Source organism: Chrysochloris asiatica, unplaced genomic scaffold (genome assembly GCF_000296735.1).
Source record: "Chrysochloris asiatica unplaced genomic scaffold, ChrAsi1.0 scaffold00146, whole genome shotgun sequence".
In the NCBI taxonomy this organism is placed as follows: domain Eukaryota; kingdom Metazoa; phylum Chordata; class Mammalia; order Afrosoricida; family Chrysochloridae; genus Chrysochloris; species Chrysochloris asiatica.
In genome coordinates, this window is record NW_006408664.1 from 3,557,495 (window position 1) to 3,571,878 (window position 14,384).

The window sequence follows — 14,384 nt, forward strand, 5'->3', positions numbered from 1 at the left end:
TCATTTTTAGGAATTCTTTCTCAGGCATTTCCAAATCCTGACCATCTTCCAGTATGGAGTGTAGGTCTACTTCCAGCTCATTTGCCTCAGTCACTTTATTTCGTTTCTGCACATGTGCAGATATGGTCATCTGCTTCTGTTTTTTTGGGCATCTTCAGGGGTTATCTGTGGACTTAATACTTACATGGGTATGTATTTTGGTATTTTTAATGCTTTCTGAATGCCTCCAGGTAGATGTGATCAGGAAATGGGCTTCCCCTTTTACTCTTCTTCCTGAGAAGTTTCAAGATACCACTGTTGATCGTTTTGACGTAACTTAGGATTCAATTTTCAGCCTATTTCCTCTTTTGTCTGCTTGTCCCACTCCACAATCCCCGTTCAGGCCTTTTTCCTAATTGGAAACAGTTCAGGGCTGGCTGTGGCTGTTTGGTTTAAATTGGAAACTGTCTCTTTAAATTTCGAGGAGATCTGTGCGCATGCGTAGTAGAATTCTCCGAGGGTAGGGGTGGGATGCCCAGTAGCTCAGGCACCCCTATAGTCACTAGAATGGAGGAGCGCAGACAGCAAGGGATCAATGAACAGATACCAAAAGAAAAGAATGTTTACACCTTTATCTCTGCAGTTATGCCAGGTGTCTGTGGCTGCTCCATTCCTTCCCCCACTTGGTCTCACCCGAGATGGTGGCTTCTAGAGCAGCTGAGTGTCCCAGACTAGAAAGCAATAGATTTCTTGCTTCTGCCACAAATTCCCCCAGCTGTGAGCCTTCCAACCTTCTAAATTTTCATTTATATGTGGTTCATAGTTCTCACCCGATCCACCATCTTGTTTGTTCCCACCATTGCTCTTTAATTTGTCATTCCCTGCATAGTAAACCATGTGGTTGTCAGAATCAAAATGGCCATTACCAGTCCATTTCAGCTCACTATCATTTTGACACTTTCCAATTTTCCTAGATTCATACTTCATGCATTGCATGTTCCAATTATTCATGGGTGTTTATAGCTGTTTCTCTTCATCTTGAGTTGTGACCCATCAGCAAATGAAGGTCCCAAGGGCCTTACTCCCTAGGGCTTTCCTCCATTCACCTCATCATGGTCAACTCTACTTTGAGGAGACAGGTCTTCCCCAGTCCCTTTTATGAGATAGCACAGGTAATTATATACGTTATCCCCATCAGTTTTATATGTAAACACAATAGGTGATTAGAAAGTTAAGAGATTGTGGCTCTAAGTTTGGTTTGTGTTTTGTGTTAAAGTACTTGCAAATAATATGGCACTGGCTGATTGGGAACAAAAACTTTAGAGCAATTTTGTTTTATATTTCTTTTTTGTGAAAATCTGTTTATTGGGCTCTGTTCAAACCTCTTTTTTTTCCTTGTTGGATTATAGTTTGTAGTATGTTTATTGAGGTCAAAGACCATATCTTCCTGTTCTTTTACCCCCAGGCCAAAACACAGGGCTGCCTTACACATGGTTGATGTTGCAATGAGTTTAATCCAGTGGTTTTCTTTTCCCCTTTTCCTCTATTTTTTTATTTTAAGTTATAGAATATAAAACCTGTTGTATAGCTCCAGAATAAGGTTCTATATTACAGGATACAATAGTTAGTATATATCAGATTCTGACTGACTTTATTGATGAAGAATCCAAGTTCAAACACTAGCAGCCTGGTCCTAGAGCTCTCTGTGCACTGTACTGCTCCTCCAATAAGACGAAGTGCCTTTCGGAGCCATTCATTTCCATTTATTGTAATTACCTACATAATGTTGTGTGTTTTTTCATCCCTTCATTGCTGTGCCAAATATACAACTAGTCGTTCTGTTTTGACAGTTTCAACCCTCTGGTATATATGTTTTGAATTTGCCTTAGGGCATATAGCAGCAGATTTTGTGCTTAGTATCTCACAGTGGCAACCCAAGTTTTAAATTTTCATAAACCAGGTTAGAACTCATGGGATAGTTTATCATTTCTTTTTCTTAATAAAAATATCTAACACCCACCGTCATTTCTCTGCATTTCCAGTCTGCTACATATGCTTTACAGTTGTTTTTCACTTTCCACATAACAGCTAGTTGAGGAAAAACAAATTTTTTCATAATTCCCCTTTACCTTTGAATTAACTATTGAACCAGTATCAGAATGGTACTTTTAGTTATACTGGAAATTTTTACGGTGAAATGTTGCTGGTTGCCATTGAGTGGTCTTTGACCTTATTATGACAAAATGAGATGGCACCCAGTCTCGTACCATCTTTATGGTTGTTGTATGTTTGAATTCATTGCTGAGGTTATTGTGTCATTCCATCTCATTGAGGGTTTTCTCATGCCCTCTGCTGTATGAACTATACTGTCCTTTTCCAGTGATTGGTCTTTTCTGGTGTTATGTCCAAAGTAAGGAAGCCAAAGTCTTACCACCCAAACTTGTAAAGAACATTTTGATGTATTTCTTTTCAGGAGAATTTAGTCATTCTTTTGGCAATGTCCACAGTATATTTCAATATTCTTTGCCAACAGCACAATTTAAATGCATCAGTTCTTCTGTTTTCCTTTTTCATTATCTAACTTCTTTGTTCATGTGAGGCAATTAAAAATACTGTGGCTTGGGTCACAAACTAACATCTCTGCTATTTAAAACTTTAAAGAGATCTTTCATAGTATATTTGTCCAGTATAATATGTCATTTAATTTCTTGACTACTGTTTCCATGGACACTTAATTGTTCATCCAAGTAGAGTGAAATTATTGACAAGTTCAATTTCATCTTAATTTGTAATGATTTTGTTTATGTAAAGTTGTGAAAATTTTTATTTTCTGTAAATTGAGGTGTAATCCATACTGAAAGTTGAAGTATTTGGCCTTTATCAGTAAGTGCTTCAAGTGATCTTCATTTTCAGCAAGGTTGTATCATCTGCATATTGCAGGTTATTATGAGCCTTCTTCTGGTCTTGATGACAACATTCTTCTTGGATTATTGGTTCAGTATACAGATTGAATACACATGGTGAATGGATACAACCCTGACACACCTTTTCCAGTTTTGAACTAAGCTGTATCCTCCTGTTCTGTTCCAACAACTGCCTATTCATCTATGTACAGATTTCACTTCAGTGCCATGAAATGTTATAAAATTCCCCGTTTTTTAAATATTATCCATAATTTGTTATGATCCACGTAGTCAATTGCCTTCAGCAATAAATCACAACTAAGTATTCTCTGCTTTTAATCCATATTCATCAGACATCAGCAACGATACCCTCTTCTGAATCAGGCTTGAACATCTGACAATTCCTTGTCAATCTTATCACGGCAGTCATTTTTTAATAATCTTCAGCAAAATTGTTAAAATATAAGATATTAAGTGTTAAATCTAAATAATGGGCATATGGATGTCATCACTTAGTTTGATCTTTTTTAATAAAACATTTTTATAAGTAATATCTCAGGGTTCCTCTTAATTATGAATTACTAAAACATCAAACATAGTATCTTTGGATATATGGCCTGGCCTTTTTTTGTTGTTGTTATTAAACTTCTAAAATTTTACTTATGGCATGATGTTTATTAACGTGGATTTGATAACCGTAGTAATTTCTGTGAATATCAGAGTAGTCTCTCATAAGAGATAAATATAATGCTAACAGAAGAATGCATTAGCACTATTGTTGTTGTTAAATGCCATCATGTCAATTCTGACCCTTAATAAGCTTTCTGACTTTACACCTGTATAAATTTCCAGAGAACAGCTGGTGGGTTTGAAACGCTGACCTTGTGGTTAGCAGCCCAGTGCTTATCTTACATTACACCAGGACTCCATTAACCATGTATTTATACTTATAAAGGTAACATTATCTATTAACTTAAATAGTATAAATATATTATGCTCACAATGACCCCCATAGTTTTATTATATTAATCCTACCCCTTTCAATAAGGCTTTGAGGTAATTACAGTAATTGATGGGCATTTAATGAAAGATAGTCAGAAGCTAATATATTACTAGGATATCGCAGATTTGACCCAAAGCTTCCCTATATCAATAACTAAGAAAAAAAAAGTAACATGAAAAAATAGGGCTAGATCAAAGTGCCAATTTGATGAATGATATATATCATCTTCCTCCACTTTTAAAATCTTGAAGAACTATCTGCTCCTAATAAGTCAGTTTTTTCCTGATTTTTGTATTATTTAACAGCTTCTCAAGCTTAAGTAAATACTTCAAGACTAAATTGATTCTAGATATATAGGAATATTTATGCAGTTAGAAATTTTTACTTTTTCAGGGAAATTCTTTTACCATTGGTAAGAATTTTACTTCTTAATAACACTACTATGCAAGAAATAACTTTTGAGCTGTAAGTTTTGTGGCACTGTTACCCCATGGACTTGCTATACTAACTCTTTAGGAATAATATCGTATAAAGCATTTTTTTCTCATTAGAAAGTTTTTTTAACCTTTGTTTAACAGTATTCTTCAAGATTGTCATTTCTGTGATTAACATAATCATGTATTAAATGTGAATCACTTTCATTTTGAGATGGACTGTTAATTTCCTCTTATTGTTAGTGCCTATTGGGTAGTTAGTATCTGGTTTAGCACTGTAAGATAAGCACTGGACTGCTAACCACAATGTCGGTGGTTCAAACTCACCAGCCGCTCCTTGGAAATTTTATACAGGATTGCTATGAGTTGGAACCAACTCAATGGCATGTAACAATAATAAGTAGGTGTATGCCACACTATATTCTTGTCCTAGCGTATTCTCCAACATCAGAAATAAACTTTTCTAAACAAATTCTGCTGCCATGTTACAGTGATATATTATTACTGTAATACTTTAGAGGCCTAGTCTCGATTTGGTAATGTATTTGCCAATTTTTATTTTATGGTACGGTAATAGCCTTTGGGAACATTGTAAAGATAGTAAATTTATCATTATATTTCAACCTGGAAGTGAGTTATAACTTCTAAGTAAAATCCTTGAAGCCCATATACATAACTTCAATACCATTTGATCTGTAATGCTGATATTTTAATTTCATTTATTAACACTGCATTTTGGAGACTAGAAGATGATTAATTAACTGCATTGTGAACACAGAATCTTCAAGCTGGAAGATCCCTTAATAAGCTTTCTGACTTTACACCTGTCATTGGGGGAGTGCAGAACGAAAGCAGCCAAGACAGATGGTGCTGGAAACACTCCCAGAGTGGGTACTCCATGTAGTTTTCATGCCCATGTTGGAGTGCAATTAAGCTAACTAACCCAATTGCCTTCCTTCCTGTATACCAAGACTACCAATTTTACTGGTCTTTCACAGATTTAGAGATGGTTTCAAAATTTTTTATTAAGACAATCATTAAATCATCCTTCAGCACTTTTAACCTAAAGGTTTGTGAACTTAGATACAAGAAAAATTACACGTTATTTTCACTAACGTCTCTCTGAAAGTCAGCATTTACCTCATTACTATCACAAAATAATTAACAGAATAGTTGGATAACTGTATTTCAATGTAGTTGATTTCCTGTGTAATTCTATGCATTTAGAAACATTTTGCATGAGCATCCACAGGCTTCACATTGTTCACCATGGGTCTGTTAGATGGGGGGGTGTTTAAACTCTAATGAGGCCATTTAAAAAAAGTAACCTATAAATGAGCATTGTCAGAATTCTGCTTTGTTTTTTTCTCTTCTGCCTTGAAAGATAATAGTAACTAATAATTTGTACTATTTACTGTTTAACTGTACTTATAGGTGTATGTACAAGTTAATAAAGAAGCAGCAGATGATAAAAATGTAGCACAATCAGCACATGAGTTCTTCAAGCGATTGGAACTGGGAGATGTACAAGCACTTTCACTGTGGCGAAAATTTCGGGACTTGAGTATTGAGGAGTACATTCAGATTTACAAGGTGGGCTATCCCCTCTGCTTTCCTGTTGTGTGCTACAGCTCTTGACTTATACTAGTGTTGCTTCATAAGCTCATGTTTTAAGAATAGATTTGTCATTAGTTGAAAATCAGAGCTCCCATACTGTATGTCCTCTGGCTGAAAGAGCTATAAAATAATCCTAAAGTGGTACAATTCTGATACTTTTCAGTTTGACTTTCTTTTTTTTCCTCATTTCTTTACTCTTCTTTTTTTCCTGTTTTGCTCCCTTAGGCCTATAGATGATGGATATAAATTCATTTATTTAATAAACATTGAGATGGTTGGTGACAGTCCTTGCTCTCATGGACCTTAGATTCTAGCAAGGAGACAGAGAACAAATTACTGTAAAGAAGAAACATATGCATATCGTCTTAGATGATGAGAGGTGCTGTAGAGGAAAATGAAGTAGACAATGAAGCTTAGATGTATAAGACACAGAATTGGGTCAGAGAAGTTGTGAGGTGGGACCTAAGGTAGGACATTTCTCCAGGGCTATCCAAAAACCTTGCCACTATGCTGCTCTGTGTCGACACTGTTTAATCTAGCTGCATGTAAGTACACAGGAAGTCAGAATTGAGTTAGTTTGTTTTCATAGTCTTATGGAAAGCACAGTATTGCCATGAGTACTTGGCAGTGGGAGCCATGACAAGGTCTCAGCAGAGGAATGCCTTCCATCAAATTCTTGTTTTCCCATCTGTATGACAGATTATGGGCATCCTATTCTTGATCTTTTTCTTTCCTTTTGGGAGTCCTGGTGTGGCACTGTGGGTTAATGCGCCAGATTGCAAAGCCGTTTGAACTGCAAGGTCGGCAGTGCAAGCTTACCAGCTGCTCCTCGGAAACCCTATACGGGGTCGCTATGGGTTGGAACTGACTCAACGGCACTTATCAACAATTCTTGATTTTAAAGTAAAATAAAAGAAGATATAAATAACATTTTTTTCATTTGTTTTTTAATCTCTTTAGCGTCTCGGAGTACACTTTGATGAATACTCAGGAGAATCGTTTTATCATGAAAAATCTCAAGAAGTTTTAAAATTGCTGGACAGTAAAGGACTTCTGCAGAAAACTATGTATGATCAAGTTACGATTCTCTAGTGCTTATTCTTTTTTGAAATTAGTATACTTGGACAACAGGATGTGAAATACAGAGATGCATGGCATTTAAAAAATTGATCTTTGCTGTCCAGAGTACTTTTTCACATGCTCTCTTTTGCTGCTAAAGCAAAACCCAGTAAGGTTGCAAGAAACAATGTTATCTGCTCTTTCCATGTAAGGAAACTGAAACACAGAGAAAATATAAGTGATCTGCTCGAGACCCCATCACCTGACAGGAAGAAAGAACTAACTGGAACTCATACTTCTGACTCCAGCCTGCCTTTTTAAAAAATCTTATCCTGTTTCAAGATTTAAGGCAGTTTATACCACAGACTTTTGAAATGTAAAAATTAGGAAATTAGAACTTAGATGTGAGAAAAAGAATCCAAAAAAGTGATGATGGGGAAAATAATGCAAAGTCAGGGGTGGTGGTAGTACATCTTAAATACATTCTAGGATTCTGTTTACTTGCTAAATGTAGGTCACTAATGTAGCTGTGAGCTTTCTGTCATCCAGACAGAGAAATAGTAGCAGCCACGGGATCCAGACAATCCAGTTGCTTAGGAGCAGTCTAGTTGCTAGGAGAAGTACCACTTTTCAAAGTACCAAAGAACAGTTTTTTCCTTTAATCCTTATAAGGAAGACATGTAAGACTGTCATTAACATCCTCGGTACTGTTTGAAGTAAAATTTTTAGATTGTCACATACAGTCTTAATTTTTTATAGGTCTATAAAGACAGTAACAAAATTCTATGGGTTTACTTATTAAGGTTGTTAAAAATTAGCTCAGTATTGAATGCTACAGTAGCTTCAATTAGAAGAAGAATCTGTGATGTTTCATGGTTATCTTTCACCTTCACTGAAGATGCAATCTCATTCTATAGCTTGGAATAATAAAGATTTTATCTAAGTACTTTACCCAGAACTACAGATTAAAAAGAAATTAAGATAACTAAATATTACATCAGACCCATTCGTCATAGATTCATGGTCATATTTTATATTTTTTCCCATTGTTGGTTGTGACCGGAATTGATATTGCTACTTTGGGAATGACAGTAGCTTGTATGATTTCCCAAAGACACTGCTGTAGGTACACTTTTAGAGGTCATATGTTGTTTCAGAGTTACTCTCTTTTTGCATTTCTAGAAAAGGAACGGCTGTAGTGGATCTCTCTGGGAAAGGTGACCCCTCCTCAATTTGTACTGTAATGCGAAGTGATGGGACTTCTCTTTATGCAACCAGGTTTGTATCTTCTCTGAGATAAGACTTTATGCTCTTTATTTTAAGATTAATGTTAAGACAATCATTTTTGTTCTCAAATGTTTTCTTGTCTTAGTTGCAGGTTTCTAAATCTGTTAGGTTCATTATTCAAAGATTATTTATTGGGGTTTCTATTTATTGCCAGCTACAGTTCCTGAGGAAGTCTCATATCATCAGAAAAGTGACTAAAAACTGTCTCGTGAAATAGTATAAGATTTATCTGAAACTGAATATAAATAGCCATGAATAGTGTACAATTACATATTGGCAGGAAATGCCATTAATGTGTACTAGGAGGTGGCCCTGTGGCACTTAACAACACCAGGAGGTGGCCATGTGTGCTCATGGCCTCCTCACATTGTAAAGACTATTTATGTGCACATTATGATTATGATAAAATAGACCAAGGGGGAAGTAGGGCATGTCTCATATTCTTTTTATCCATCACCATGACTGACCTCTATGGAAGGGAGCAATTAATCTTTGTTAATCAGTAAGAGCTAGGGTTATCAATTTCTGTCTTTCTGAGACAAAGTTAATAGGAAGGAAAAAAGATAGAGCACTAAGAAAGTCACAAAAACAAGCACAGCTATACCCAAGAACTGCTGAGAAAAGGCTCTAGAGTCTCCCAAGCCATATTAGGTCACATAACACTTTTGTAACACAGGTAATAGCATGGTGCCTTCTTAACTACCATCATTTGCTTTTTTAAGCAAACAACTCTTTTACCATCCCTCAAAAAGAAGGATTTCAGACTATATTATATTTGACACTTCCCTTTGTCAATTCCTTATAAATGGAGTCAGGAAGTAAGAAGAACCTACATATCTAAGAGGTATATTTCTTTCTTGGGGTTCTAAAAATGATAGCAGTATTAAATCAGAGGCAGTAATAATGTGCACCAGCAAAATATTGAGCAGACTAAAGAAAGAAGCCCTTATAATTGTGTCCACTCAGAATAGAGGCTCCATGTCCTAAAGGCTCTAGAACTCTCCTGATCTGGTATGTTTACAAGGCTATCATTAGATCTAGATCAATCTCCTAAAACCTTTAGTTTTTCTTTTTCCTTGATCAAAAGGGTTTTCTTTTTACCACTAGTTGAAACGTTTGTTCTTTGCTTTGTATTTGCTCTAGTTTCTGACTTTCTAGTGGATTTCTTACAGACAACATCTAAGAGTGTGAATGTAAAATAAAATAATCATTCTAACAAATGAAGGAAAGTACAGGAGAATTTTGACAAGAGCAGAGTGCGAGGCTGGAGACCTGGATTTTTGTTCTGAGATCAAGACCATCACTTAACTTCTCTGTGAAATGGTTTTCTAATGAGTGAAATGTGAAAGCCAATTGCTGTCTAATCAGCTTTGAATAATTGGTGATAACCACTTGTATCACAATAGAAGTGTGCTTTATAGGATTTTAAATAGCTGATCTTTTGGAAGTAGATCACTAGGTCTTTCACCTCTGGGTGGACTCAAACATGCATCTGCTCAGTTAGAAATCAAGTTTTGTGTTAACTGTTTGTACCACCCAGGGATTCTTAGGAAATGAAAGACCTGGACAAAATGACCTGGCACTTGTTCTAGCCTTCAAGTTCAGTTTCTTCAAACTCACCTAGAACTTTGTCTAACTTTCTTCTGTTCTTTCAGTGAATCAGAAGAATTTTGTTACTTCGTCTTTTGTTCAAACTGAAAAAAAATAATAATAATGGGCTATATGTTTATAACTATATACTAGGGTTGTTGTTGCTTTAAATATAATCCTTCTTAGGATTATAATCATTCTTTTAGGACATTTTTTCCTAATTGCCTACCTTCATGAAACTTTAATACCATAGATATAATATCTGCATGTACATGAGGGAGATTCAAAAATCTCATGGAAAAATTCCATTTTAATTCCATTTTCCACAAACTGTCTGAGGCTCCCTCTTATTTGTGCTTTATGCACAAAAGAGTAAGATGTGTTTTTCCCTCAAGAACTAGTTTTCACTTCCATTAATACTACATGCTCTATGCAATGTCAGGATCGTGAGGTGAGTAATAATGACATTTGATGATTCCCAATATTTGAAAAGACCTAGGATTTAAGGAGCCTTAGTGGAGTCCTGGTGTGGCACTGTAGGATAAGCACAGGGCTGCTAACCACAAGATCTGTAGCTCAAACCCACCAGCCTCTCTTTGGAAACATGATACAGGGTCACTATGAGCCAGAACCTATTCAACGGCACTTAACAAATACAGTGGAGTCCTGGTGGTGTGCTATAGGATAAGCAGTGGAATGCTAACTGCCAGTGTTCGTTGGTTCAAAACCACCACCCTTACCTTGGAAACCGTATACAGGGTCTCTTTGAGTTGGAACTGATTCAATAACACTTAACAGCAACAAGAGGTGCAGTGGTTAAAATGAATGCTAACCAAAAAGTTCAGTGGTTCAAACCCACCAGTTGCTCCACTAAAGAAAGATGTGGCATTCTACTTCTGTAAAGATTTACAGCCAGAGAAGTCTTGTTTGGATGTCCTGCTGTCTGTCCTGTAGGATCACTGTGAGTCAGTGGATTTTATTTGTTTCTGGTAGGAATAATTTACATCTTACTATTTTCTTATCAGTCACTTGTCTATCAGTTTACTAAGGTGACTTGTATGTTGCTGTGATGCTGGAAGCTATGCCTCTGGTATTTTAAATACTAGCAGGGTTACTCATAGTGAGGTTTCAGTGGAGCTTCCAGACTAAGATAGACTAGTTCTAAATGATTAGTCACTGAAAACCTTAAGAATAGCAGTGGTACATTGTCAGATAGAGTGCCAAAAGATGAGACTCTCAAATTCAACTGGGGAATAATAGCTGCCTCCTCAAAGTAGAATTAACATTAATGACATAACTGGATTTAAACTTCCAGAACTTTCATTTACTGATGTGGCACAACTCAAAATGAAAAGAAACGGCTGCAAATATCCATTAATAATAAGAATGTGGAATTTATGAAGTATTAATCTAGGAAAATTGGATGTTTTCAGAAATGAAATAGAATGTATAAATATCAACATTCTAGGCATTTATAATAATATTCATGCACCTACAGGGAAGCCCAGTTAATACCACTATTATTCAAATTTATGCACAAACCACTAAAGCCATTGAGGATGAAATAGAAGAATTCTACCAACCTCTTCAATCTGAAATTGATCATATATGCAATCAAGATGTACTGATCATGACTGGTGATTGGAACGCAAAGGTTGGGAACAAAGAGGAAGGATCAGTAGTTGGAAAATATGGCATTGGTAATAAAAGTGATTATGGGGATCGCATGACAGAATTCTGCAAAATCAGTGATTTGTTCATTTCAGATACCTTCTTTAGATAGCATTTGTTGTTGTTAAGTTCTGTCAAGTCAATTCCGACCCATAGCGATGCTGTATAGGGTTTCCAAGGAGTGACTGGTGAGCTTAAACTGCTGTTCTCGCAGTTCAAACGGCTTAGACAGCATGAGAGCATACTATACACATGGACCTTACCAGATGAAATGCACAGAAATCAAATTAACTACATCTGCGGAAAGAGATGATGGAAAAGCTCCATATGTTCAGCCAAAACAAGGCAAGGGGTATACTGTGGGACAGACTATCAATTGCTCATATGCACATTCAAACTGAAGCTGAAGAAAATGAAAACAAGTCCATGACAGTCAAAATATGACTGTAAATATATCCTATCTGAATTTAGAGATCATCTGAAGAACAGATTTGGTACATTAAACACTAAAAACTGAAGACCAGAAGAGTTGCATGGTGACATCAAGAACATCATACATGAAGAAAGCAAAGAGGAAAAGAAAGAAGGAAAAGATAAAAATGGATGTCAGAAGAGACACTGAAACTTGCTTTCCAGAGTAGAGATGCTAAAGCAAAAGGAAGAAATGAGGAGGTACAAGAGCTGAACAAAAAATTTCAAAGGTCAGCTCAAGAAGACAAAGTCAATTATTACAACAAAATGTGCAAAAATCTGGAGTCAGAAAACCAAAACATTAAGAACGTGCTCAGCATTTCTCAAGCTGGGGGAACTGACAAAAAAATTCAAGCCTCGACTTTCATTATTGAAGGATTCTCTGGGAAAATTATTGAATGATGCAGAAAACATCAAAACAAGATGGAAGAATACTTAGAGTCACTATACCAAAAGGAAATGGTTGATGTTCAACTGTTTCAAGAGGTAGCATATGGTCAAGAGCTAATGATACTGAAGGAAGAAGTCCAAGGTGCATTAAAGGAATTGGCAAAGACCAAGTCTCCAGGAGTTGATGGAATACAAATTGAAATCTTTCAGGAAAGTGAGGCAGCACTGGAGGCACTCACTCATCTATAACAAGAAATTTGGAAGATAATTATCTGTCCAACTGACTGGAAGAGATCCATATTTGTGCCCATTCCAAAGAGGACCCAATGGAATGCGGAAATCATCGGACAATCTCTTTGATATCCCATGCGAGTAAAGACTTACTAAAGGTAATATAGAAATGGTTGCAAGCTTATGTTAGCACCGAACTTCCAGAGGTTCAAGCTGGATTCAGAAGAGGACGTGGAATGAGGGATATCATTACTGATGTCCGATGGATTTTGGGTGAAAGCAAAGAATACCAGAAAGATGTTTACCTGTGCTTTATTTACGACACAAAGGCTTTCGATTGTGTGGATCATGACAAGCTATGGACAACATTGTATGAGTATTCCTGAACACTTAATTGTGCTCATGAGGAATCTGTACATGGACCAAAAGGCAGTTGTTCAAACAGAACGTGGAAACACTGAATGGTTTCAAATTAAGAAAGGTGTGCAACAGGGTTGTATTCTTTCAACATACTTATTCAACCTGTATGCTGAGCAAATAATCTGAGAAACTGGGTTATATGAAGAAAAACATGGCATCAGAATTGGAGGAAGACTCGTTAAAAACCTGCGCTATGCAAATGATACAACCTTACTTGGTGACAGTGAAGAGGACTTAAAATGTATACTGATGAAGATCAAAGAACACAGCATTCTATATGGATTGCATGTCAACGTAAAGAAAACAAAAATCCTGGACCACTGGACCAATAAACAACATTCTTACCAAAGGAGAAAAGATTGAAGTTGTCAAGGACTTCATTCTTCTTGGATCAACTATCAACACTCATGGAAGCAACAGACAAGAAATCAAACGAAGTATTGCATTAGGCAAATCTGCTGCACAAGACCTTCTTAAAGTGTTGAAGAACAAAAGAGGTCAGCTTGAGAACTAAGATGCGCCTGACTAAAGCCATAGTGTTTTCAGTAACCTCATATGCATGCAAAAGCTGAACAGTGAATAAGGAAGACCGTAGAAGAATTGATGCCTTTGAGTTATGGTGTTGGAGGAGAATATTGAAAGTGTCATGGACTGCCAAAAGAACAAACAGATTTGTGTTGGAAGAAGTGCAGCCAGAGTGCTCCTTAGAGGCCCGGATGGCCAAACTTCATCTCTTGTATTTGGACATATTGCTAGGAGGGACCAGTCACTAGAGAAGGATATCATGTTTAGTAAGGTGGAGGGTCAGAGAAAAAGAAGAAGACCCCCAGTGAGATGGCTTGGCAAAGTGGCAGCATCAATGGACTCAAGCGTGGCAACAGTAGTGAGGTTGGCCCAGGGGCAGTTTCATTCTGCTATGCATAAGGTTGCTATGGGTTGGTACCGACTTGATGGCACCTAACAACAACAACAAAAACTCAAAGTCCTATTTTATCTCCCATGGGGTTATTTTACTTTTCTTCATCTTCATCCAAAATTTGAAATAGTGAGTTGAAATAGATTGGTATTCGCCATTTTGAATAAGGCAATCATATGTGTTACTATGCTGGGAATGACAAATTCAAGAGGAATGGTGTCACTTTCATTTTCAAAAAGAATATTCAAGATTTACCTTGATGTACAGTGCTGTCAATACAGCAACTGGCCCCTCCTGATAATAATGTCCAAAGTATGATAGATGAAGTTTGGCCATCCGGACCTCTAAGGAACACTCTGGCTGCACTTCTTCCAAAATGGATCTGTTTGTTCTTTTGGCAGCCCATGGCACTT

General features: G+C 36.7%; 1 protein-coding gene across 1 annotated transcript in view; it reads left to right on the forward strand.

The window, feature by feature from the left end:
- Positions 1-14,384, forward strand: part of RARS2 (arginyl-tRNA synthetase 2, mitochondrial) — a 98,147-nt gene that overhangs the window by 70,151 nt on the left and 13,612 nt on the right. The window contains exons 9-11 of the mRNA XM_006870629.1: positions 5,754-5,912; positions 6,897-7,003; positions 8,178-8,273. Of these exons, the coding sequence (XP_006870691.1) occupies positions 5,754-5,912; positions 6,897-7,003; positions 8,178-8,273 (362 nt within the window). The remainder of the gene's footprint in view (positions 1-5,753; positions 5,913-6,896; positions 7,004-8,177; positions 8,274-14,384) is intronic.